Source organism: Corvus cornix, chromosome 11 (genome assembly GCF_000738735.6).
Source record: "Corvus cornix cornix isolate S_Up_H32 chromosome 11, ASM73873v5, whole genome shotgun sequence".
NCBI classification, from domain to species: domain Eukaryota; kingdom Metazoa; phylum Chordata; class Aves; order Passeriformes; family Corvidae; genus Corvus; species Corvus cornix.
In genome coordinates, this window is record NC_046341.1 from 6,326,634 (window position 1) to 6,351,710 (window position 25,077).

The window sequence follows — 25,077 nt, forward strand, 5'->3', positions numbered from 1 at the left end:
TCGCCGGCCTCCGCGCCGGCCCCGCGCCCTCCTCCTCCTCCTCCTGCAGCCGCCGCCCGGCGCCGCCATGCCCGGCCCGGCCGCCGGCAGCCGGGCGCGGGTGTACGCGGAGGTGAACAGCCTGAGGAGCCGCGAGTACTGGGACTACGAGTCGCACGTCCCGAGCTGGGGGTAAAGCGCCGTGCGGGGACCCGCCCTCCGTCCCGCGGGAGGGCCGCAGCCCTGGGGAGGGGTTCCTGATCCCCCGCTCTCGTGCTGGGGTGTCCCCGGGGGCTGCGGAGAGGGAGAGGCTGGGAGAGGACCCCCCTCCCCGGCCTGCTGCCCTATTCGTTATCCACTCTTCCCCACCACCGCCTCTCTCCTCTTGGTGCCCGCAGCAATCAGGACGACTACCAGCTGGTTCGAAAGCTCGGCCGAGGGAAGTACAGCGAGGTCTTTGAGGCCATCAACATCACCAACAACGAGAGGGTCGTCGTGAAGATCCTCAAGGTGAGTATCCCGTTGATGATGTAGAGGCTTGTGATGTCTGGAAGCGAGAGGGAGAGGAGATGGATTGGCGGGGCCAAAGACTATTGGATCTCCTTCATCCCAAAACTCCTGTTTTCTCGTTAAGGACATTGGGATGGTGTGTTTGGAAATGGATTTGGTGTCTTGCATGCTCTAGTGATGTTTTGATGTCTCCACCCCTCCTTGTCCAGCATAGCTCAGGGCTGAGTTCCTCTGGAGGGGGAGAGCTGTGAGTCCTGACATTTGAACAGCGTTGCGTGTTCTGCGTGTGTTTGGCAAATCGTATCTGGCAATGCCTGTGTAAAACAGTCCAGGGACTGCCATGTCAACAGGAATGTGAAGCCTGGAGGGGGGAATCTTTCTGTTAACCTCTAGACAGCCGGCACGTGGCCTTTTCAGAGCCAGGCTGCAAGGATGCTCAGCGGTCAAAAAAGCACCAACATTTTATATTCAGTCCTTTAGAGGATCAGATGTAGAAAAGAATTTCATCACAGTCAGACTATAAACACTATGGAAACTTGAGGGGACTCAAGGAGGCCTTCCAAAGTTTGGCAGTGTTGGTGACCTGTGTGCTGGTGTGTTGACCCTGGTGGGGTCGGGCTGTGGGGACCTTTGAGCAGCACTGGGAGGTTGTAGTTCGGGATGGTTGTGCAGGGCATGTCTTACCATATTTAACACCAAAGCAACAGCTCACAGCGAGCTGTGGTAACTGTCGTAGCAGCATTCTGTGTTGGTGATCTGGGGGTAGGCAGGGGAGTTAAGACTGAAATGAAAGATTAGAGTTGCAGTATGTTTGGTTCTGGCTTGGCTGACACTTGTGGCTGTCACTTGTTGGACCAGCAACACTTGTCACTTGTACCCCAAGAGCACGTGGGAGCCAGTGTCTGACCATGGGTGTCCTAAGAATTTGGGCACACATTCATCTGCAGTGTGCAGGGGGGTCTGGGCTTAACGTTCCCTTGCAGCCACTGAGAAGAGCAGCTTTCCAGGACATGCATCTCTGCAGGGCTGTAGCCTTAAGGTATTCGCTAGATCCACTCGCATAGCGGGTCTGGCTGTCTTTGCTGACGTTCCCATTCACCCACCGTGCCTGCTTCCTTGGGAGCTGCCTTAGCTTCCCAAAGAACTTGTCACGGTTTGTCCAGCCAGCACTCCTGGGAAAGGTATGATCTTCCATCTGCCTCTAGGAGGATGCACACAAACCCCAGCTTTGGCTGTGGGCAAGGAGGTGGCCAGGTGAGCTGTTTGGGAGAGCCTCTGTGGCTGAGCCTGACGTCAGGGCAGAGTGCTGAGGCTCACGTGTCCTTGCCAAGCCAGGTTCCTCTGGCATGGTGTTTGAACCTCCCGCTCCTTTGGACACTTTTTATGGTTTGGGGTTTTGTCTTTTTTAAAGTAGGTGCAGGCAGGGGTTTTTGCTGTGAGACAGTAGTCACAAGTGGCAAGTGCAGAGCTGGATTTTACGACAAGATGCCTTGTGGCTGGCCTGGGGAAACTGCACTTGTGCATGCTTCTCTGGAGCCCTTAATGGCCTCTTCAGGACTGCTGTGGTTTATTGAGATTCTAGGTCTTGTCCCACATAGAAAGGCACCACAAGGCTGAGAGGAGGCTGCAGGGAAAGTTGTCAGAAATCTTGCTCCTTGCCTCTTCCCAGCCCAAAGAGCCTCCCCTGGAGTGATGCTCTTCTCCCTGTGGCAGCTGAACTCTGTCACATCTAGGGAGCCTGTCAGCATTGGACAGTGAGTCAGCTGGCAAGAGTCATCTGAGGGCAGCTGGGTGCTCTTTCTCCTTGGGGCCTGAATGTGTTGCCTTAATGCCCTGCAAGCAGGAGACTGGATTGTCCCAGATTTGAAGCGGATGGTGTTGCCACTGGTTCCCCTGGCTCTACCCACTTGCATTAACATGCAGACAGCATTCCTATGAGTGAGCAAGGAAAAGCAGAAGGTCCAGATAAATAAAGATGAACTTTCTCCTCAGTGGAAAGTGGGTCAGTGAAAAGGGAGTTTCAGAGCACCACGTTGTGTACACTATGAAAACCTGTGAAGTGTGGCAATAACATCACTCTGATCTGTGGAAAGTGCCTCTGGTTTCCTGTAACTAGACTCAAAACTTAATTGCAAGTGTAATTGCATGTATCTACAGTGGAGCCTTAGCAAAAGGTCTGGGTGTCTCTGTTCCTCATAACTGGGGAGGAATTTGGATCCTGTGAGGTGAGAAATGGAACCAAAAGTCTTCAGGTTTTTGTGTGGTGCAGGGATGGGACAAAAGGAAATACTGCGGCTGGGCAATGGATGCAGCTGTTGAGCACAGTTGCTCCTTTCTCATTAACGTTTTCTGAGGGGACAGTTTATGTTAGGTGTTAGAGTGAGTTTTAGCAGGAATCACTTTTTTAATATCTCAGCTTCATGGGAAGTCACTGGTGTGTCTTCTTAGCCTTTGCTCTTTGAAGCAGCTTGTCCTTACTGAGCTCAAGCTAGCACAAAGCAAGTACTTCCCCTGCTTTGGTGTGGTGCTACCTGAACATCTTGTACCCTCCTCCACAGAGGTCAGGAAATTTTATCACCCTTTGTCTGATGCAGAACTGAGCCACAGAGATTTCCTGTGTGCCTTTGGGCAAGTCCCTTAGCCTCAACAAAGCTGAGACTAGAGCATAGGTCCTGGTTTAGTGCTGCATGAGGGAGATAACTGCTGTTCCTCTATGGGCAGCCACTCGCCTGGCTTGTTTGTAAGTGCCCCATGAAGACTTTAGCATTGGACAATGCCAGGGAGCACATGGCTCCAGTTGGTACCACAGTGCCCCAGGCCTTTTGCACTTCCATAAAACAAGGTGTCCTGTTTCCCTGGCCAGTACTCAGCATTTCCTTTCAGTTCTGCTACCCCAAGTGCAGGACCAGGCATAATCCTGCAGGAAAATGGAATGCTGCTAGTTGTGGTCATAATGTGTATTAGCAAAGAGAATTAAGATCATGCAAATGACTATGACATTACCATTTCCTGTATCAAGTGCCTTACAAATATGATGCTCTTAATGTCACTTTTCCTGGGAAAATTCTGCAGCTCTTTTTTAAAAAGGCAAATGAAGCGAATAGGCTGCACTCACTCCACTGCAGCAGGACATCAGGATGCACTGCATAGGATGGTGTATGCAAAGCAGTGGGGCAGGAGCCTGGTTTGCCACACTGGCATCCCATGCCAGACATCCTCCAGAAGCTTTTATCTTGAGCAATGAGGCAGAGGAAAACTCCCCACCTTTTCAATCTATTCAGGGAGCAAAGGGTGAGAAGGATCTGAAGCGTGGAGACACTGCGCTGTACCGACCTTCCCACCCCTCATGTTAGTAGGGCATGGAGTTAGCCAGCAGCTGTGCTCCCACAGTCCCTTGCTGGTGTTGGAGGCTCTTGTGGGCTTTTTGATCTGGCTGGCCTGGGTACAGCTGTGGCCCTGCTTCCTGCCTGCCTTGGGGCAGCCCACTCCAGGAGGGGGGTGTGTGAACATGTTCTGTATGTGCTTTCGTGTCTTGCTTAAATCTGATGCTAAGGTTTGACTCCCAGGATGAGGTCTGACATTCCTCAGCATGTACAAAGGAAGTTTAAGACATCCTTGTTTCCAGTGAGTCGTGTGTTGTCTACATCCAATGCAGGTATCTGAAGCACAGCTCTGCTCTTCCGTATCTTACCACATAGAGGTTTTTGATGGAGCACTGAGGTCAGTCTGTGCTGTCTTTTGATGAACTTCTCCTCTTGTTTTTCTGCTAATGCAGCTCCAAAATGTCTCCCAGCATGCCTTTAAAGTGAATCCTCTGTTCTGGAGTAACAGTGTTCCTGGAGGATGTGAACAGTGTTGCAAGTTGTCACTCTAAAAGCTGAAGGCTAACTTTCCACATTGCTTGTAACTGCTACAGGTGATGCTTCACCTCCCAGTCTCCTGTACTGCCTCCATCCCAGTGTGCACTCTGGGTGGAGATTAACAGCATCCATGTTGGCAGGTCTCTACAGAAATCAGGAGTTGTCCTGCTTTCCTGATGCACCTGTGTGTTCATGTGTGCTCTACTTGCCTGTGAAGCATTAAACCCATCAAAAAGAGGCTCTTTTGTCTCCTTGTGTGGTTACTCTGCATAGGCACAACATGGGTGGAGGTAGGGGAAGAATGCAGATAGAAGGAGAGGGACCAGTGAAATGGAGGTCCTGCAGCAGTGATGAAATAGCCCTTTTCTCATTTGGTGGCTTTTGTCCCTCTGTGCTGAGTCCATGCACTGGAAATTTCAACCATGTACGTGGTTTCACAAGTGCATTCTTGTTTGTTTGTCTTTGATTTTCCCCTGTTCCCCCATTTGGGCTGTGTGAACCCTCCAGAGCTGCTGTTCATACCAGGCACTCCTGGAAGGTCCTGCCAGTGTTGAACTCAAGTTATCACTGTAGTAACTAGAGAATGGAGTTGGGATGGTGGCTCTGGTAAGTTTTCTTCTGTCTCTAAAAGCTTTAGAGCCCACATACATCAGCGTGTTCTAGATGGGGGCTGAAATGACTCCCATGCTGGCAGCAGAAGGATTGCACAGGGAAATAGGATTGGATGCTATTGGTCCCTCAGGCTGGAGCTTTTGACTGCATCAGTGACCTTCCACCAAAGCCATTCAATGCCTGCTCCTGGTAGCTCTCTGTCTCTTGCTCCTCCTGTGTTTGCATGCACTGAATCAGCTCCCCTTGGTCCACTTCCTCCTCTGGCAGTCTTGAAATGAGCCCTTTTGCAAGAGAGCCGGGTACACAGCTCTTCTCTTTTGAACACCACTTGCCCACAATGAGCTTGGCAGAGCTGGCTGCTGGAGTCCAGCCTTGTGTGAGCTGAGACCAACCGGGACAGTACTGGGTGTCTCACAGGGGCCTGGAGATGCAGCTGGTGACTCTCGTGGTGGTGGTGGTGTAGCACCAAGGAGCTGATGAGCTGCAAAGCTGCAGTTTGTGCATGGAGAAGGGTGAGATACAGCACTGTGTCTGTTCGCAGGGGCCTGAAGGAATGATTCCCATCTCATGGAATGGTGGTGGAGGAGATCAGGACTTGGTCCTCATGCATCTCCCTTTTAGTTGGCTGCAGAATTCTTGATGTATCATGGGCAGTTCTGAAGCCCTTGGAGGGCTGTTGCAGGGTGTGCCATGTTGGAAGGAAAAGGATTCTGAAGGAAAGAATGAAACTGCCTTCAGAACACATGCTGGGATATTCTACCAAACTTAAGCATATTTTATTTAACTAAAAAAGCAATAGTACTTTAGTATTTTCAAGGTATGTTTTTCCCCCCTCTCTTCTAAAGTTCAAGAGCTTCTCACAAAAGTTTGAATTCACACAATGGAAGTGGTAAAATGCAAACAACCAGCAGAATGTTAACACAAGTGGGCTCCTTGATTTTGTAGCTCTTTGGAATACGATTATTTGGTTTCCCAGCTGATGTCTGGCAAAATAAGCAGAGCTGCTCTGAAGCCAATTTTCCTATTGAGCAATTGGCGTCGGGCTTTATAGGCCGATTATTGTGATCCTTTCGATAATACTTGAGAGAGACAAATGAGCTTCTAGTGCCAGCTTTTAAATGTTTAAAGCCTGTGATAGGGATGCTGCTCGAGCCTTTTGCTAGTCCTGCACGCTGTGTGTTCAGATCTCCCTGCTTGTTCACTGGAAGCATCGTTGTATTTCCAGGCTATTCAGGCTTGGTGAGCAAAGAATTGATTGTTTTTATGGGATGGTGGAATACATTACTTTAGTTTCTCATGGATTTGTATCTTTTGACTGCTAAACCTTCTTCCCTGCTGTGCTAGCCCCGGTTTTGTTTCAGAGCACCTGCTGGGCAAAACCCAGGACCTTCTGGGATTCCTTCAGAGCAGCACGTGTGCTCCTCAGCTGGCAGTGTGTGTGTGCTGCTGGGCTGCCTGCTCTGGGCTAATGTAAAATGATTTTTATGCTTTGGACTTAACTCGTATTTCACATGCCTTCCTGGTCACTGCTTTTCTTTCACAGTGTGAAAATGCATAGAGAACTCTGGATAACAAATCTAATTTCTCTCTTTGCTTGAACTCAAGCAATGGGCCTCCAGGTTGTTGGGGAAGGCTGCAACTGGAGCATCTGACAGACAAGTATACTCCCTTTGCTTTAGAAACCAAGCAAAAAATATGTTTAAACAGGCAGCCATTTATTCGTTCAAGACAGGAAGTGATGGTTGCAGTCTTTTATTTAAAGGTTTATTTTAGCAAACAATGTTAATTCTCCCAGCTGGTGTTTGCTGCAGCTGGACTCCTTCCTTGCTTACAAGTTCACATGATCTTGTGGAAAATGACCCAGGATCTGTTCTCTTGGTCACAAAGAGGTGTTTCCTTCTGGATCTACCTGACTGCAAAGCTTATCCTGTGCCATTTGTCACCTCTGCAGAGGGATAGCATTGCATGATGCTCCCCAGTCTTTGGGCAAAGAGAGCTGGGATAGCACTAGCCACTTTCACTGCCTCTTCTGCCTGACTTTCAAGTGGATTGAAACACTCTTATCCATTTGGCTGGTAGGGTGGGAAACCTGCAGCAAAGGATAGGTGGCTGGGGACAGTCAAGTGAGAGCTGCTGGGTCCAGCAGAGACCATCCTCCTGTGGCTGGAGGTCACCTTGTCCCTCTGCTCTGGGCCCTCAGCATAGTGGACAGCTGTGAGCTGCATGTTTTGTCTCCACAATCTGCAGCCACCTCACTTCCAGTTTGCCTGAGGAAGGAAGCAATTTTCTGGGAAACTGGAAAACTGGCTTGTGCTAGCCAGTAATGTTGTTCTAAGGGTACTGCTGCAGTTGAAGTAATTAAACCCCTCCCAGTGTAGACACGGTTAAACTGAGACATGTCTTTTAGCCTGGTTTCCTATGGAAACGAGTCTTATGCAATCCTGCTGTCTGTCAGCCTTTCTCCCCCTCCTCCCCCCCAGTAGATTTTGCACTGGTTGGCCAATTTCAACCAAATGCGACAGAAGTCTCCAAGCTGTCAAGTTTGTACAGATTTCATGGGAGGAGGTGTTTGCATAGAGCAGAGGGAGTGTGTTGGAGCCCCTTTCAGAGGAAAAGGCTTTGACCCATACTGGTCACTGGAGAATCCCAACATGGAGGAAAGCTTTGAAATGCCTCTGGCATTGGGAACAGATGGAGTTGGAGGCTGTACCTGTGTAAAATGTTGCCTTGCAAACACAGGCAGATCAAACTCAGGAGCAGTTAATTTTGTCGAGGTGCCTGCTCCTTTCCTCTGCTGGAAACCTCCCTCCCAGCGCATGAGGACTGGCCTGTATAGGAAGCACAACCTGAAATGCTGCTGTTCATAGCCTGGTTTAATAAAATAGCTTTAAATGAGTATTGTTAAAAATACTCTGGCTGCAAGGGCTGGTGCTTTAGAAGCTATCCCTGCTGGGAGAAGCAGATGGTTGGAGGCCATAATAGCTTCAGTTCACATTTAATCCATGTGTGTTTGGAGTCAACATCCTTGGAGAGACAGATCGGGTGACTCTGAGAGACAGTTGTATCAACCCAGACTTAATCCCGGTGTGTGGCTGATGTGCTGCTGCTGGCCTGTGGTTTCAGCAGTACTGGGCTCTGGGACATGAGGGAAGTTGGCAGAGTTTCTCTGGTTTGAACAGTTACCCCCAATGCAGTGCTGGTCGTGTGCTGGAGTGGTTTGCACCAAGGTGTTCGACTTGCCAGATGCAAGAGCTTGGGCTTGGAACCGGTTACTGGGCAAAAACTGAGCCCCAGTGATGTGCTCTTGGATAGTGCATGGTGTTTGCAGCTGTGGCTGGAGCAGTGCTGTGGGACACGTGAGTAGGAGGTGGTGTGAGGCTGGGTAGGTGAAAGCTGTGCGGGATGGGGTGCAGGCCAGCAGTCACCCCTGTTTTCTTCTGCAAATCTGAAATGGGGAAACTGTTTCCCCACATTGCTCTCTCTGAGGACACTCCTCGGCAATAGCTTTTCCTCTACAATGACTTCAGCCCGTGGCATTTCTTTTGCCTCATCCTTGTTTACCTAGTGGTGGAAAACCCCACTCTGAGCGCTGGCTGCATGCAGGGAGAGCGTCTGAGGATCCACTGCTTACAGCCCTGCACTGAGCAGGGCTTCCGATCCCTAGCCCTGCCTGGACTGGAGGCCTGGGGGCCCTCGTCCCAGCTCACAGCTGATGTGGACATGGTGTGGACAGCCTGGCCAGAGCTCTGCAGTCCTGCAGGTTAGCAGGAAAAAGTGCAAACAGCAAGTGACTTTTAACTCTCCTTCTTGCTGGAACAGTATTCACCAGAGTGTCTTCATTGGTGATGTCAGGCATGCTGCTGGTGGTGATTACCTGCAGGCATTTCAGTGAAAAAAGACCAACTTTCTTCTCTCCTTTTTTCTAAAAGCCACTGAATTTGTCTGCTCTAGTGTTTTAGTAAGTGTGTGGTGGGTAAGGATAGATTTCTGATGGAGATAACATAGAGCATCATTTTCCCATCCTGATGAAGGTGAAAGAAACATGTGGAAGTGACTGGAAGACAACAACTTCTGCTCCAGTGAGAGCAGTGGTTGCTATGACAGGAGAAAAGGAACTCTCAGAGGGATATCCTCCCCTACCTAGCTGATGCAAAAGGCCCCTGAAATAACTACATTACGAAGGAAAAGGTGTTTCAAAGTGGGCTTTGGGTCCTCTTGGCTGTGTTCAGGCGCTTTCAGCTCCCAATCAGGTGCAAGTGTTGCAGCAGAGAGGCTGTAAGGCATGTCTGTTGTAGCCAGGCAGTTCAGGGAGCACCTTCAGGATGTCAGTTCCTCAATTCCTCTTTGAAGTTCCTTGGAAAACAACTTGTGTGTGCATCTGCCTCATTGGACAAGCAGAGTAACCAAATTACATCCTCTAATTCCATCTTGGCCTTCTGGTAAGATCTGTGCATGTGGGTGACACAAGGGCGGTGTCCGTCTCCATGCTGACATAAATTAAATTAGTCCCTAATGAAGCATCCTACTCTCAGGTTCAAAAACGTAGCCCTCACTTCTCCAGGTTTACATGCCCCAGCTCTGGCTGGTTCTCCCTTTCTGTCCAAGCTCCCAGGAGCTCCAGCGTTGTCTGGGTACTGCCCTGGGGCTGTTGGTCACCCACTCCCCAGCAAGCCCTGCCCCACATCGCTCCAGTTCTGACAGCTGCGGTGGCCTTGCTGCCGTTTTCCACTGTGGCTTTATGAGGGGCTGACGCTCCCTGTGCTGGCATTGGTGTTATTTTTGGCACTTTGCTTCAGGCTGAGATTCTCATCTTTTGGCTTTAAAGTCTAGCTCATGCCTTTTAACTTGCAAGAGGAGAAGAGCAGGATTTGAATCTGAAGGTTTCAGCCACCTGAAGAGCCTTGAAAGACAGCATATTTTATCACTTACATAAATGCCATATTTTCCCATTATATAAAACCTTCTGTTCCTTCTCCTGTCTGCTCGTACATTTCTGCCAGGGGTCTGAAAACAGGGATTGCCTTGGATTTGCCTGTAAGGGGAGTATGAGTTGTCCCATCAGCACTCTGTGGCCATCATAGAAGTGGGAGGCTGTGGCAGAGTTGAGGTGGTGAGCATGAGCTGTTGAGCTCCTGTGGCTCCTTGTCCTTCACACAGACATCTGCTAATGTGTCTTACTTTGGGAAGGTGCCTCATACCTTTGCCATTCCTCATCACACCCCTCCACACACACCAGACTCAGTGACAGATGATGAATGCTTTAGAAAGCTAAAAGTCTAGAGAGGAGTGTTTTCACCAGCAGCCTCAGAGATGGGGCAAGGGCTTTACCAGTTCCTGCAAGATGTCTCTGCAGTTCTTTTTAGTGGTACTGATGGGTCAAGAGGGGATATTCCAGCTATGGAATGAAAGACTGCTAGACTTGGTGACTTGCAGCTGGTGCTGCCCACACTCGTCACTAGCCAAGGCTCATTAAAACAGTCTCACCTCTTATCTGCTCTGAACTGCCTTTCCTTTCCAGCAGGCACAGAGGTAGGGTTATCCTGGGAGTGGATGAGTTACAGAAACGATCATTTACATTGAAGTGAACCACTGGATCAGCAGAGTGTAAAAGCCAATCCAGGCTCTGAGCCTCTGCCTTGGAAGCAGCTGTTCTTTGTCACTCTCTGCAGGGTGATGTCCAGAGAAAAGCTTACTTTGCAAAGAGGGCTTCTGAGACTGAGCAGATTAGAGGAGGAGTCAAAACTGTTTAAAATGTCTGTAGGCTTTAAAAATAATCATGGTTATGGATGCAGTGACATTCAGTGCAATTGGCTCTGTGCATTTGAGGTGGTTGCAGACAAGGCACAGCAGTGTCTGAGCTTAAAAGCGATCTAGGTGTTGGAGACTCTCAGGTTATCATTTCATGGGATTAAAGTACTCGTTGGGAAACAGGTTGAAAAGTGAAAAACTGGTTAGTGCTGGTAAACAAAAGCAGAGATAGGTCCACCATGCTTGTCCTGTCCATTCATGCACAACATGAATCAGTGTGCTGAGGTTACCACAGAGCAGTCCAAGGCACTTTTAACCACAGGTACTGGAGTCACAGTTATGTTTGTCTGGAGTGGTTTGATTGTTCCCCTGATGCATGGAAAGGTTTCATGGATGAGAGGGAAATCCTAGTTCATGCAAGGTGTCTGTCTCCTCTTTGGTACTAAAAATGTTCCCATATGAGGGTGGGAGCAGAGAGAGGAGGGGAGGTGATGTGTTCCTGTCAAAATCAGTGGCAGAAATCAGTGTTAATTTCTGAAAGGACTCTCACTTCTGATTTCTTTTGTCTATTTAAGCCAGTGAAGAAAAAGAAGATAAAACGCGAGGTTAAGATTCTGGAGAATCTACGTGGTGGCACCAACATCATTAATCTGATTGACACTGTCAAGGATCCGGTGGTAGGTGCCTGTGTCGGGGGGGTGTGCTGGGATTGCCTTCCCGCTGGCTGCAGGCACAGGCTGGTTGGTTTGGAAGGGCTCCTCTTCCTTTCCATGTTCCCCAGACTCTTCAGCATCCCTTCTATGTTTTCCGTGTGTTGCCACGGCTGATGGGGGAAAAGTTTTGAAGTCCTACAAATTTTTCATAAGAAAGTAGAGCCTGTAGCCTTCTAGTTTGTCTGGCATCTGGAACCTAAGTACCAGCCAGGGCAACTGGATATTAAGCACTTTAATCCTTCTGGTTGCTGTCCTTCCTACCCAGTGACCAGCAGTCATGTCATGGTCAGCACTGCCACGATTACCCCGTTCTCAGGCAGTTTTCTCTGACGGGCAGCCTGAGGGCTGTGACTCCCAGCCTGCTGGCAGCCCTGGAGACAAAATGCTGCTGCAGTGGTGGCAGTCCTGGCTGACCTTCCTCCTTTAAGGGAGGCTGGGAGGCCTTAGCTCCTAGTGACACATATTGCCTATCCCAGTGCTCTCTCTGTTCCATGGCATGGGGGAGCAGTGCTGGCCAAAATGCCGAATTGGTGCTCAGTGTGTAGGGTGTGAGCAGGGCTGCACTTCCCATGTCCTGCTCCCATCCTGCTCTCTCTTGTGAAGGCTGGGCAGGAAGCAAAGGCTTTCTCAGGTCTCTTGGAGCCAAAGAAAGGTCAAGTGGGTGTTTTAAACCATTACTTTCTCTCTCTTGCAGTCAAAGACCCCTGCTCTGGTGTTTGAGTACATCAATAACACAGATTTTAAGGTGAGTTTGCCTGAGTGTGGAGGAGGGAGGCTTCCCATTTCTGTAAAGTGCTGTGATTTTCAGATAATCATCAAGAGCTATGGGGGGAATTTAGAGTTTTCACAATTGTCAGCTTCACTTGGCTTTTTCCATGTAAATCAGAAACCTGTTAATGGGCTTTAGATAAAAAGGAATAAAAGGTTTGTGTGTTGAATGTCCCAACTCTAAGGAGCAAGGTCAACAAGTTAGATATTCTTACTCTCCTCTCAATTTAGTAATCACTGCTGTGCTATATATTCAGCCCAAGTTAATCCCTGAGTGGTGGTGCTCTGTTTACAGCAGTGCAGTTGATGGAGCTGGTGACACTGATTTACTCTGGAATCCTTCAGACCTGGGGTGGCAGGTGGGGGGTGTCAGAGGGGTGGAGAGCTCATCTCCCACTGCCAGTGGGCCTGGTAGAGGGGGATTGAACATTCTTGAGTACATCTTAAGAGCTCTTTTTTTTCTTGTCTGAGGCTGCAGCATATTTCCTGGCTCTTCTGATGTCTGGGGAGCTCCAAGGGGTATTACCTGTTCCCAAAATGAGGGTACTTCTGTCTGAATGCAGCTACAACTGCCTTTGCTTCCAAAATGCTGCTAGACAAAAGGGATCTACAATTAGCAGCCACCCCTATTTTAATGGTATCTTTGCTTCCCCCATGTGAGTCTTTACCCTAAGTCACTCAGTCAGTGGTGGAGAATTAATTGAGCAGTTGCCATTAGAAAGCCAGCAGTCATCCCTCCTGCACCATTCAGGGATCTCTTTCATTCCATGTTATGGAAGGGTGTTTTCTTCTTCCTCTCTATGCTGGATCATTATGTAGGTACAGGTTTTGTAGGAAGCAGATGTACCAAACAGCCAGAGAAGAATCCTGGGGGGTGTTTGTTATAAAGGAGGCAGCTGGCTCACAGACCAGCTCTTGCAGCCCTGCATGCTGAGGGGCAGCACCCGTAGTTTCTGTCCCTCTGGGGTGGGCCTGACGAGCTGGATGCTGCCAGGTGGCATGTGTGTGTGTAGCCAGAGCTGCAGCCATGCTGCAGTGGAGGCCTGAGTGCTATTTAATCTCATGTAGAGATACACTGCAGGAGCCACAGTAACAGCAACTTGAAGCAGCATCTGCCCTGACAGCTCTGGGCAGGGAGAGGAATGTTGCCTCCATCAAGTAAACAGCCATGAGAGGAGTGCTCTGTGGTGACCTTTCAGGGCTAATTAAAGCAGGTTTGGTTTGCCTGGGCTTCATTGACATCAGCTGGGCTGTTCCAGTGCCTTGTGTGTTGGGAATGTGCCTCTGTGCTTCTCCTGTTGACCCACAACCTCCTTGTAAGGCTGGTCCTAGAAGTTTTTAACTTTCTATTTAGAGACTTCTTAATTATTTCATTGATTTTTATTTTAATACATGGCTTGAGATAAGGTACATTGCTCAGGCAGTGGTACACCTTGCTGAGGATTGCTTTGTGTGTCTCCAAGTCAAAATATGATTACACCACTCTGTTGTGTCCCTAGAGGAAAAATTATCATCAATGTGATTATACTGAAACTGAAATGTGTCCATGAAGTGGAGTGTTCAGCAGTACCTTGAGGCTGGTGGCCAGTAGGGACTCTCAACTGAAAGATGCTGGGCTTGGAGTCCATGGTCCACTGGCCATCCTGGCCACATGGAGAGCCAGGGCAGGCACTGCTGCAGCCAGTGACAAGCATTGGACTGGCCACTGCAGAAGTGACAATGCTTAGCTGTGGCTGTTGCATTAGAAACAACTACATGAGCTTGCAGCAGACTTTTCTAGGCTTCTGGGAGAAAGCCTGGCTCCTTGGGGAAGTCCAAATTCACAGCTGCACAAGTCCAAGACAGAAGGTATCGATGCTGATTGGTACAAGGCAGGAATAACTTGTCTTGGGAATGCAAGTGTGTCCCCAGGGCATGCAGTGTGGCTTCTTGTGTTCAGAGCTTATTTGTAACCTGAATTTCCCTAGCTGTGTATGGGGTGTGTGGGTTGTTTGATGCTCCACTCCCAAGAGCTGTCTGCCTGTTTGAGTAGGTTCTTGGGGCTGCAACTAATTGCAGATTATAGAGCTGCTTCTACTGAGGGTGCCTGTGGGCATCTTCTTCTATATAGAAACTCCCAAGATGTCTCTTCCCTTGCTCTGAAGTGCCAAGCAGAGAGTACAGAGTATGTGAGACCACTTGTGTTGGAGGTCTCAGCTTGCTCTGTATCTCGACACATGAAGCAGCTGGAGAGCACCCAGTCATTGTCCCCTCTGCTCTATAGTCCTTATCTCCCTGGGCAGCCAAGTTCTGCTGGAGGTCAGTGCCACATGAGCTCATCCAGGTGACAGGGACCTGTTCTCTTTGTTTGGACATGGCTGCTGCTGGTGTGCCTATCTCTGTGTTGACATCTGGCTTCAGCAGTACTGCTGAGAACCAGCATCTCGCTGGCAAATCACCTTCAGGATGTGTGAGGGGTTCCCAGGGCAGTTTGTGTGGCTGAGGGCTGTGACTCCCAAGCTGCTGGCAGCCCTGGAGAGAAAATGCTGCTGCAGTGTTGGCAGTCCTGGCTGACCTTCCTCCAGTGAGGAAGGCTGGGAGGCCTTTGCTCCTGATGACACATTTTGCGGGCAGCAGGTGGTTGCTGACCACAGGATTTCATTTTTCTGTGTCCTTTTGGCACTAGTTGCTCACAAGCTTGGATGTCTGCTCAGTTGTCTCCTTTCTGGAAGTTCCTTTTCTTCAACATGGTTATTTTTTGCTTGATGTTAATACTTTGACCCCTTTGCCTGTTCAAATGGCAGAGCACTGTTCATGTCAGTGCACCCATGGAAGTGGCTGCTGGGTTTCCTCAGCTCTCTGTGCCTGGGCAGAAGCTGCAGTTCTGTGGGGTCTAAGCCTTGGCTGTGAACGATCCCAGTTCAGAAGCACAAGCTTTTATTTCACTGTTCTTAAATGATGGTATAAACAGGAGACTTAGGTGATACCTCCCCGGAGCTGATTACATTCTCTTAAATTACCTGTCTGGGTCCCTTCTGGAAGTGACAGCACTGTACTTGCCGGGAGGATGAGCTGGAGCCAGACTGGATGTGTATTCTGCTGTGAGGACAGCAGCTTGTGTACAGTAGGGTTACTGTTTCTCTCCAGAACTGCTGCATTACTTGTCATCTGAGCGTATTCAAGCTCCCCACAGTAATTTGCCTTAAATGAAAGCTGCACTGCAGAGCCACATGCAACTGAGTAACCATCAGTGAAATTAAATGTCTTTTGCTAATTGGTTTCAAACTAGAAATGAGACGCCTGTACTTCAGCCACTGTCAGCTGTCACGTATTTTGTAAGCATACCTGGTACTGTGCCTTTCATTGCCCCAAAGAGGCAAATCCCTTAGGAAAGAAGGGGGCAGAGACAGGTCTCAAGGAGCAGTTCTGGGTTGGGTTTGCTATTTCATTCTTAAAACACAGTAGCAGGTTTGGTGCTGAAGATGAGATGGGCAAGAAAGGTGAGCAATGGAAGGTTGCTTCAGGATGTTCAGCCTGGGTACAGTGGGCTTTTGAGTCAAGTCTTCCACTTCACCTGCACTTTGGTGAATTTTCAGGCCAAACTGCTGTGAGGGAAATGTGTGCATGGGTTTTATCCTTGTACATCCAAGGTTTGTTTAAAAAATGGTTGTTGCCCTGCATAAGCAATGCAGAAGTATAAAAGATTCGTCTCCCTTGTGTGGCTGCCAAGACTGGGATGCTTTGGGAACTGTTTTCCTTTTTTTTTTGCTGCTGCTGCTGCTGCCCTGCACCCCAAAGCAGTGTCTCTCCTCACAGCCACCCTGTTGCTCTGCAGATGCTGCTTCCTGCACGTAGCCAGCTGTGTTGCTCACTCAAGGGAGAGGAATAAGCGTTTAACTCCTGTCAGCCCCATGGTGAGGGCAGCATGTCTCTGTCTCCTCAGGCACTAACAGGATTCATTTATGATTGGTTATGTGATGTGTGCCAAAATATCACCGAAAGCTGGAGAGGGGTAGTGGCTGCCTGTGGGTGGGTTTGGCCTTTCCAGTGCTCTGTATGGAGAAAGGAGACCAGCCCAGGTCTCGGAGGCCTTGTGGGATCCTGAGTGCTGAGCAGATGTTTGAGCTGGATCTGAGTGATCCCCACAGTGATGTTTCTGATAATCCTACTCCACAGAGACAGCTGTAAGAACAGAGCATGGGGTATGTTTGCAAAGCAGGTGCCCCTGCTAGGCTGGGCAAAGGGGATTTGGAGCCCACTGTCAAAGCCTGCTTGAGGCAGCTGCTGTGCAGGACCCACTTGCAGTGGAAACATTGGCTCTGTCCTTCAATGCTGTCTGCCTTCACTGGCTGCCTGCAGGGCTGAGCAGGCTCCTGCAGGGACTGTTCCCTGTGTGAGCAGAACTGGGCACTGCTGGCCACACTGCTGGCCTTGGCACTGACAGAGGTCACAGGGGCTGGGTTTCACAGGCAGCTCTTGGTAGGGAAATCTGTCGAATGCTGTTTGCCCAACAGTGTTTGACCATACCATGGCCCAGTGCTGAAGGCCATGAGCCAGAGAAGCAACAGCATTGTGGGTCTGAGAAGGACGTCTTTGGTGACGTCCCTTTCATCCCCTTCCCACTTACAGGCAGCAAGAGGCAGAGAGCCAGGGAATAGGGAAAATGAGGTCTAGTCTTGTACTGCCTCTTCCTTTCCTGCCCTCCTTCCCCAGGTGCATTGATGTTGCCAGGTGAAGTTGAACAGGGCAGTGAATGCCAGAAAGACATGTTTTACACATTTCTTACAGTGTTTGTTTCCTAGCAAGCCATTTAAACAGACTTCTGGAAGGACTCAGCTGTTCTCTGCTGGCCCTGCGTCCTGCATCAGTTGTGCACAAGTCAGGAAATCCATCCCTGCTATGGCTCTGTAGCTTGTGGCTATGTCTTTTTTGCTCCCTGCTCACTTGTCTGCTTCAGTGGGTTGCTCCAAAGCGTTAGGATCATCCCAGCTCACGAGAATACAATGCAGTTGTGTCCTGGAGGCTGCTAAAGCTCTGTGTGTGTAAGTGACACTTGTATGTTGTCAAATTATTTCTGAGAGTGGTATTGGGGCTGGGGGGGCTGTTTGGGGATAGCCCTAAGTAAGGCAGGAACCTGAGGATCTCAGCATGGGCCTGGAGGGGATCCAGGGCCAGAGCTGCTTTTTTGGAGTGTGAATTTCAATCCTTTGCTCTGGGATTTTTCCTGAAGCTGCCAAGTGGTGTCTATGATGGACAGCGGGCTCCAGTGCTGATGCAATTGGTGATTTGTCTGAGCTATGAGATGATCCGTGTTTGTAAGAAAGGGCAGAGAGGTCTGGTCTCACTGCTGCCCTGTGAATGTCCTTCCTTCCCCTGCCCTGGCATCTTGCCTTGCTTTCCCTGGAAGAGAACAGTTCAACAAGGTTGGGCTGACACCACAGCCAGTGACAGATACAGAGCAGAAGGCAAATTTGGGGGCAGCTGTGACCTGGTGTGGGAGCAGCAGGATGAGGAGTTTTCCTGTGATGGTGCTGGTGGCACAGGGTAGGTTCAAGTGCCCCCTGGAGCTTTGTCACTTCCACATGAGCAGCCACAGAAGGACACAGGAGAAGAGATGGTGGCAATGAGCACTTCCCCACGATGCTTGAGTGTTCTTGAGCTGCATTAGCCTTTTTCCTGGGATAGAGGGGAGCCTCTGTGGCTCTAAGGCTGGGCCTTCTCTTTGTGCTTCCCAGCCCCAGGCTCCTTTAGATTGATATTTTCCTCTCCCTGCAACACCCTGAACACCTGGACACCTTCCCATGTGTTCCCAGCCCACCTGCTCTGAATGCTCTTGTCAGTGCTGGCATGCAAAGTCATCACAGGGACTTGACAACAGAAAGTCACAATTGTCTGTGCCTCCTCCAGAGCTTTTGCTTTTTTGGACAGACAGCCTGCCCACCTCCTGGTGGAAAGTTGTGACAAGTCTGAATGATCCCAGTAGCATTTAGCAGGAGCTCTTGCATCCTTTCTAGATTTCCTGGCAGGTCTGAGACCAGGAAAGCCCTTGGGAATGGTAGCATTCATATGGAATCTGGAACGGGGTCAATGATTGGAGGCAGGTGGGGTGCAGGAAATGAAACTGATCCAAATCTGGAGTATTTATTTTTTGTCTCTTTCTTTTTTCCCTCCCTACCCAAATCTGTTTCAGCAACTGTACCAGATCCTGACAGACTTTGATATTCGGTTTTATATGTATGAGCTGCTTAAGGTGAGTGGCATTGCACATGACAGTCTGGATGGGGAGACCAGGAATGAGAGTGGCAGTAGTGGGGCTCATGGGCACTGTTGCTAAGAGGTTACTTACTTCTTTCGTGTTCAGTGCAGAATCCAAGTCTCTTATCCTGGGAAGGTTTGGGAAGAGATCAGGTTACCTGGTTTGTTGCTGTGAGATATTGCAGCCAAACTGGGGGCCTTTGGTCACCTCCAAAGAGTCTGTGATTCTCTGGGGTCTGAAGTGTTTGTGATTGTTACTCACCAGGTAGAGCCATGCTTGGTCTCCCTATGTCTCTTGCACCATAGGGCTGCTGTGAGGAAAATCAACTCCCAGAAAAACAGCCAGACCCAGGACAAGGTCCTTGAGGCAGGGCTGGGGAACTATGATGCTAGGGAGAATGGAAGAGAGGGATTGCCAGCTCCAGGCTTTTCTCTGCTGCAGTATTCAAATGCAGCCCCAGAAGGTGAATTCTGCCCACTAGTTATGCCAGCTGTTACATGTAACATCAGTATTTTCCTTTGACATCTCCCAGCCAAAGCTTTCCTTGCCCCTCTGATGAAAGGTGAGGAGTGCCCTAAATACCTCCTCTTAACTAGCCTAGCTTGCCCTTCCCCATGGAAATTCCCTCAAGGAGCCATAGCAGGTCTGTGGGATGTGCTGCACTGGCTCTTGGGGGTCTCCAGCTGCAGGACAGGGGAGGCAGCAGGGCACGAGGGAGAGCTGACAGGTTTGGCCGATCCCAGGGCTGTTCTGTGCTGACCTGCTGGAGCAGCAGCTTGGCTGTGTCAGGTTCTAGCAGGGCCTTGGCACTTCTGGGCTGGCACTTTGCAGTTCCCATGCTTCTGGAAATGAGCGGGACAGGCTAGGAGAGCCCTTTGTGCTCCGGGACATGATGACTGCAACAGATCTAGTGAGCTTAAGGGAGGCTTTCTTCTCTGCACTCCCAAGCTTGCCCACCTGTCTGCAAGGGAAGGACCTTCCTACTGGATGTTGGAGTGAGCCTGAGGCAGCCTGGGATTAGGATAGGAGGGGTGATGAAGTGTAGGTGATCCTTGAGCCTGGGCAACACAAGACACTAGAAGAGCTTCATCCCTGGAAGCAGTTTTATGTAACCTGTTACAGATCTCCTGGACCAGAGATCCAGGACCAGCGTTTGCTGTGAGTCCTGTGGGCTGTGAGGCCACATGTCACTGCAGGGGTGTTCTCTGAGGCCTTGTTGTGATGGAAGCTGTTGCCTCCTTTCTTCCCACTGTGGCACGGGCCCAAGGACAGCGTTGCTTCCCTGGCACTGATGTCTTGGATATTGAATGACTACAGGCTGTACCCTCTTCCCATGCTGCTGGAGATCTCATAGCATTTGATAGATGTTGATGGATGGATCTCCCTCCCCTTGGAGATGAGAACACAACATTCTCACCCCCTTGCTCAAGGGAACAGCTGCGTTGGGGGGGCAAGTGGTGCAAGGTCATGGAGTTGGGGAGCTTATGTGTGCTCCTGCCTACAAGCTTGAAGCAGCTTCGCTCTCCCTTGTGTGCTATCACCTGCCTTCTTTAAGTGCAATTTGGCTTAAATCAGCAGGGCAGAGATGACTTTCTAGCTTGAGTGTGTTTTCGGACACAAGTGGAAAGTCACATTGGAAGGCCATAAAACTGCATGCATGTAGGAATCATTCCCTTTCTAGGGGAGAGAGTGTGACCAAGGAAGCACAGGGCTACCCAGGTTGGAGCACTGGGCTTGTCACCAGGTGGGACACCTCTCTGCATTGTGTTCTTCAACAATAGTGCAGGGAACACAGTTCCAGGACCTGTGAGTGGAGTAGGGCACAAGGTCCATACAGTCTTGTTGCCAGCTTGTCACTTCATTGCATGCAGCGTAAAAGCTGAAACTGCCAGTTTCACGTGCCAGGGTTATGGCACTTCTTGTGAACTCTTGCCTCTGGCTGAGAACTGTCTGTTATATTGGTAATGCTGTGCCTGTGGTTACAGTCATGTCTAATGTGTGTGTGTGTGTGTGTGTCTGCCAGGCCCTGGATTACTGTCACAGCATGGGAATCATGCACAGGGATGTCAAACCCCACAACGTCATGATAGACCACCAACAGAAAAAGGTACTGTGACACCAGGGCTTACAAGCAGGGTTTTTCCAGGGAAACTTGAAATTCTGCTGCCTCTGTACCCATAGCCCTGGCAGCTGCATATACCCCTCTAACCTTTCTTTACTGGCTCCCCTCCACCTGTGCCAGAACCAGGAGATGGTCAAAGTCCCACAGGGGAGCACAGCAGTGGGAGTCCATGGCTTCCTCACTGCTGGGGTATGCTGGTTAGACCACAGGAAATGTTTGTTCCCAGCTCACTGCCATGGAAATGGGCAGCTCAGGGACCTACCCCACCCCATCATGGTACTTGTATCCTATCAGGTGCTGTGTGTGCCTGTCCCAGGGACCTGGAATTTGTGTCAAGGAAGTAGTTGCTGGTCCACAGGTTCCTCTCTGTCAATCAGCAGTGTCTGTACAGGCAAGGCAAGGTGTATAAGGAAGGAAATCTCTTACTGGTGTCCTTCCCTAGTAAGCAGGTTGTCCATCCCTGTACCTGTGGAGATGGTCTGCCTTGCAGGATGTGCTGAGCTCCTCCTACCCCATTTTCTGCTCTCAGTCCCCAGGTAAAATCAACACTGCCTTCAGCCCAGCCCTTCTAAACAGTGGGATAAGATTTTTGCCTGTTCCCTAGTACTCAAGGAGCTGGTGGTGCTGGTAAGGAGCCAGCAGTAACTGTGCTTGGACTCAGAAGGCAGAGGAGCTCTCTAAGCTGGGCTTTGCCCCACCAGCTGGTGTTAGGGGAAAGGAAAGAACCTGATCAGAGAACTGCTGAGAGCATGTCCTGTCCACAGAGGGCCTCCCTCTACCCTGGGCTCCACACTTGCATCAAGGGATTGAGGTTTGGCCAATGTGATTTCACCTACCTGGCTGATGACTCTGTGTCTCTATTGCATGTTCAGCTGCGGCTCATAGACTGGGGTCTGGCCGAATTCTACCATCCAGCTCAGGAATACAATGTCCGTGTGGCCTCTAGGTACTTCAAAGGACCAGAGCTCCTTGTGGACTACCAAGTAAGAGTCTGTCTCCTCCTTGCTGTCCAGTGATAACACTTTGTGGCTGCACTTTAGCCACCTTTGGGTTGTCTGGTTTTGCCTGTCAGGGCATTGCCTGGGTTGGAGAGAGGCTGGCTGTGAAGTGCAAAGGCTGAGGCTGCCTGTGCTGGTGGGGAACCAGGCTGTGGTGAGTGTGTCTTTTCTGACAGCTTCTCCTTTTCTCCCTCAGATGTATGACTACAGCTTAGACATGTGGAGTTTAGGCTGTATGCTGGCAAGCATGATCTTCCGAAAGGAGCCCTTCTTCCACGGCCAGGACAATTATGACCAAGTAAAGACATTGCTACCTGGCTTATTTTGTGAAAAGTTTGTCCCCAGTTCATCTCTGTGTGTGTAGTGGGGAGACTCTGGGGATGGGACTGCCAGGCTGGGAGGATGCTGCTACATGGTTGGTTAAGCCATCAGTGATTTTGCTGCCTTGTGTAGGAAACTTGTTTTCTGCACATGTTGCAAAGGCGAGTTTCAAGGGAGATACTCCTTCTGTCTGGGATGTTTCCAGAAGAATTGCTCTTAGATTTGGGCAGCTCTGTCTCTGCAAAAGAGTGGTAGGCTGCCCTTCCGCTCTCTGAACATGCCTTTTGTTCCAGCTGGTTCGCATTGCAAAGGTCCTGGGCACAGATGAGCTGTATGGGTATCTCAAGAAGTACCACATAGAACTGGACCCGCACTTCAACGACATCCTGGGCCAGTAAGTGGAGAAGTGAAATGCTGCCTTTTTTTCACTTGTAAGCACAGAGAGGGAGATAAACTGATATCTACAGCCTTGAGGCACTCTCAGCAAAGGCCTGCTTGATCTTCTGGATAACAATGCTGCTTGCAGGCTTCATATCTAGCTGCTCATGTCATCTCAGGAAGTCACTGAAATGCAGGCTCTTTCCTTTTGTCTCTCCCATGATCCATGAGCCATCCCCTATTTCTTCTTTCTCCTGCTTGTTCACGTCCTTAAAGTGGAGGTGTAGACACTGCAGTTAAGTGTGGGCTGAGTGCTCAGAGTTTTCCAGTTGAGATTTTTGAAAAGGACAAGAGGAATGGATGGAATAGTGAGGACAGCTTCTGTGAGGTTGGCTGGCAAGCCAGAGCAGTTCTGGCCCCAAGGGTGTCACCGTGCCTGCCACATGCTGTTGTCTAGTCCCTGTAGACAGCAGGGAATGTGCAATATTGTACCTTTCCTGGCACAGGAGATCCATACCATTGTGTACATAAAGAAGAGGATTTTCCAACTTTGGCAGGTGTTTGCTGAGCAGTAGAAGTGGCGGGCAGCAGGTGATTCCCATGGGACATCGTGGTACTGCTGTGCAGTGACAGCTGGTCCCTTTGCAGGCATTCCCGGAAGCGCTGGGAGAACTTCATCCACAGTGAGAACAGACACCTGGTCAGTCCTGAAGTCCTTGACCTCCTGGACAAGCTGCTGCGATATGACCATCAACAGAGGCTGACTGCCAAGGAGGCGATGGATCACCCCTATTTCTGTGAGTCTGTGGAGTAGCTGGGGCCAGCAGGGATAGAGCTGTGGGTTGTGGGGGCAAATTTTGGCTCCCCACTCTGCAGAAGCCTTAGCAGCTCTGTGCGTTTTGAGGGCAGTTTCTCTGGAAGGATTTGCCTGGGTGGAGCTTCCGCTTTATTAAATACTGTTTCCTCTTCCTGCCTGGTCTGTCTCCTGCAGATCCAGTGGTGAAGGAGCAGTCCCAGCCCAGCTCAGAAAACGCTGTGCTCTCCAGTGGCATGACAACAGCACGATGAGGACTGGAAAACGACGGGTAATTCAAGATGTTTACAAATAAAAGCAAAACCTTCGGTCACACAGTGAAGGGAAAAGAACCAAGGACCCCCCCTCTTTCCCCTCCCCTTTATACTCGGCAGAAATCTAACCTTGGGGGGGGGTCTTAAACCTCAGTTCCTCTCTGGTGGTTGTGGTTAATGTAACTCTAACCCTGTGGTACCAAAGCCCTGGGCAAATGGTCTTGCAAGAGCTAAATATGTAGTGATATCCCCAGGGCTCCACACAACTGATTCTGGTTCACATCTTTATGGATCCTTCTCTTCCTTCTCAGTCCAGCCTTCCCCACCACACTGGTGGGGACAAATTGGTCGTTCCACCATCAGTCCTTAGCATGCCTCTTTCTGAACTTGCCTTTCTGACTTGTAGACTCTGAATGAACCAAATTCAGGCTGGGGGTCAGCAGGTGCAACTCTGTTTTGAGGTTCAAGTCTTTACTGCTCACTCTGGGCTTGAATTTGGCCCTTGAATTCCAGTTTCAATTGTGAATGCCGGGGTGATTGGGAGGGAGGGAGGGGGAGTTCGACAAAAAACAACCCACAAACCCAGCAGCATCTCGGGATTGGTTTGGAGCATTAAAACGAAGGCACTGATCCGAGTTGCTGGGGAGAGGAGATCCCCCCCTCCAGTGTGTTTGACAAAGGCTCGTTCTGAGAAGAAACTCAATAGACCTGCTTTGGAAACTTGTGAATGTGAGGGCTGCTCTTGTGGCAGGAGAGGGGAGGGACTATCCAGACTTTCCCACTGAGCTCAGGAAAGTCAGTGTTGCAAGATTTCTTGTGATAGGTGTGCAACCACGTACCTCATGACGTGGCTCCTATGAGAATTCGTGCCAGACGCAGACTTGTGCCAGAGCACAGCTCTGGAGCGGTTCAATCCAGCACCGCAGGATGGAGGAGTGAAGAGGAGGCCAGGGAGGAGAGCACAGGGAGGGGGGAGGATCAACGAACAGCGGCGTCGGGGCGGGGGCTGTGCAGCTACTGATCCAGGCCTTGGGATCCCACGCAGTGTTTTAACAAAGTCAGCCATTTGTTGAATTCTGGGGTGCCGATCCTGTTGGGGGGTGGGGGGTTCGTCTTGTGGGTTCTTTCATCAGATCCCTCGATGGCTTTATAGCCCCACAATTCACAGTTGCCTCCTCTACTTGTTCTGTGTGTAACTTCATCAAGTGGTTCTGGTGACACTCAAACCTAGACGCTGGAGATAGTGTTTTCCCACCAGCACCTAAACACAGAATTTCCTTCTGCGGCATTGTTGAAATAGTTAATTTTTTATAAGGTTGCAATGTTTCTATTTGAAACATCTGTTTACATTCCATATTCCAATAAAGTTCTATTGGCATCGACAGCAGGTCAATCCATTTGTATAATTCACTGAAACCAATAAATATCTATACGTCTGAATGTCTGCCGTCTCAAATCTATGGGATAGCCAGAAGGCCTGAGAGCTGGAGGCCTTGTCTCCTCCAGAAGGGCAGGTTGGCTCTTCCAGCCCTTCTTGTCTGTGTTTTTTTGGGACCTCTCACTCAGTCTTTGGTTGCAGTTCTTCCTGCTGCCAGCCCTGAGAGTTTCGCTGTGGCAGATTGTCTCTGCTGCCACAGGGCCGCAGAGGAGGTGCAAGGGTTTGGGCACAGTGTGGGAGTCAGCTCTTGTGCTCCACTGGCCTCAAACAGGCACTGCCTGAGGGACAGACCTCGCTCTGCTGTTACCTGGTGGGTCAGACCAGGTC

At 50.0% G+C, this 25,077-nt stretch overlaps 1 protein-coding gene across 1 annotated transcript; it reads left to right on the forward strand.

The window, feature by feature from the left end:
• CSNK2A2 (casein kinase 2 alpha 2) lies at positions 1-24,752 on the forward strand. The gene is made up of 11 exons (XM_039558203.1): positions 1-171; positions 378-489; positions 11,285-11,386; positions 12,117-12,167; positions 18,360-18,419; positions 20,449-20,532; positions 21,420-21,530; positions 21,742-21,843; positions 22,160-22,260; positions 22,893-23,041; positions 23,236-24,752. Exons 1-11 carry the CDS (start codon positions 68-70, stop codon positions 23,310-23,312), a joined length of 1,053 nt encoding a protein of 350 aa, XP_039414137.1. The 5' UTR covers positions 1-67; the 3' UTR covers positions 23,313-24,752.
• The last annotated feature ends 325 nt before the right edge of the window (positions 24,753-25,077 follow it).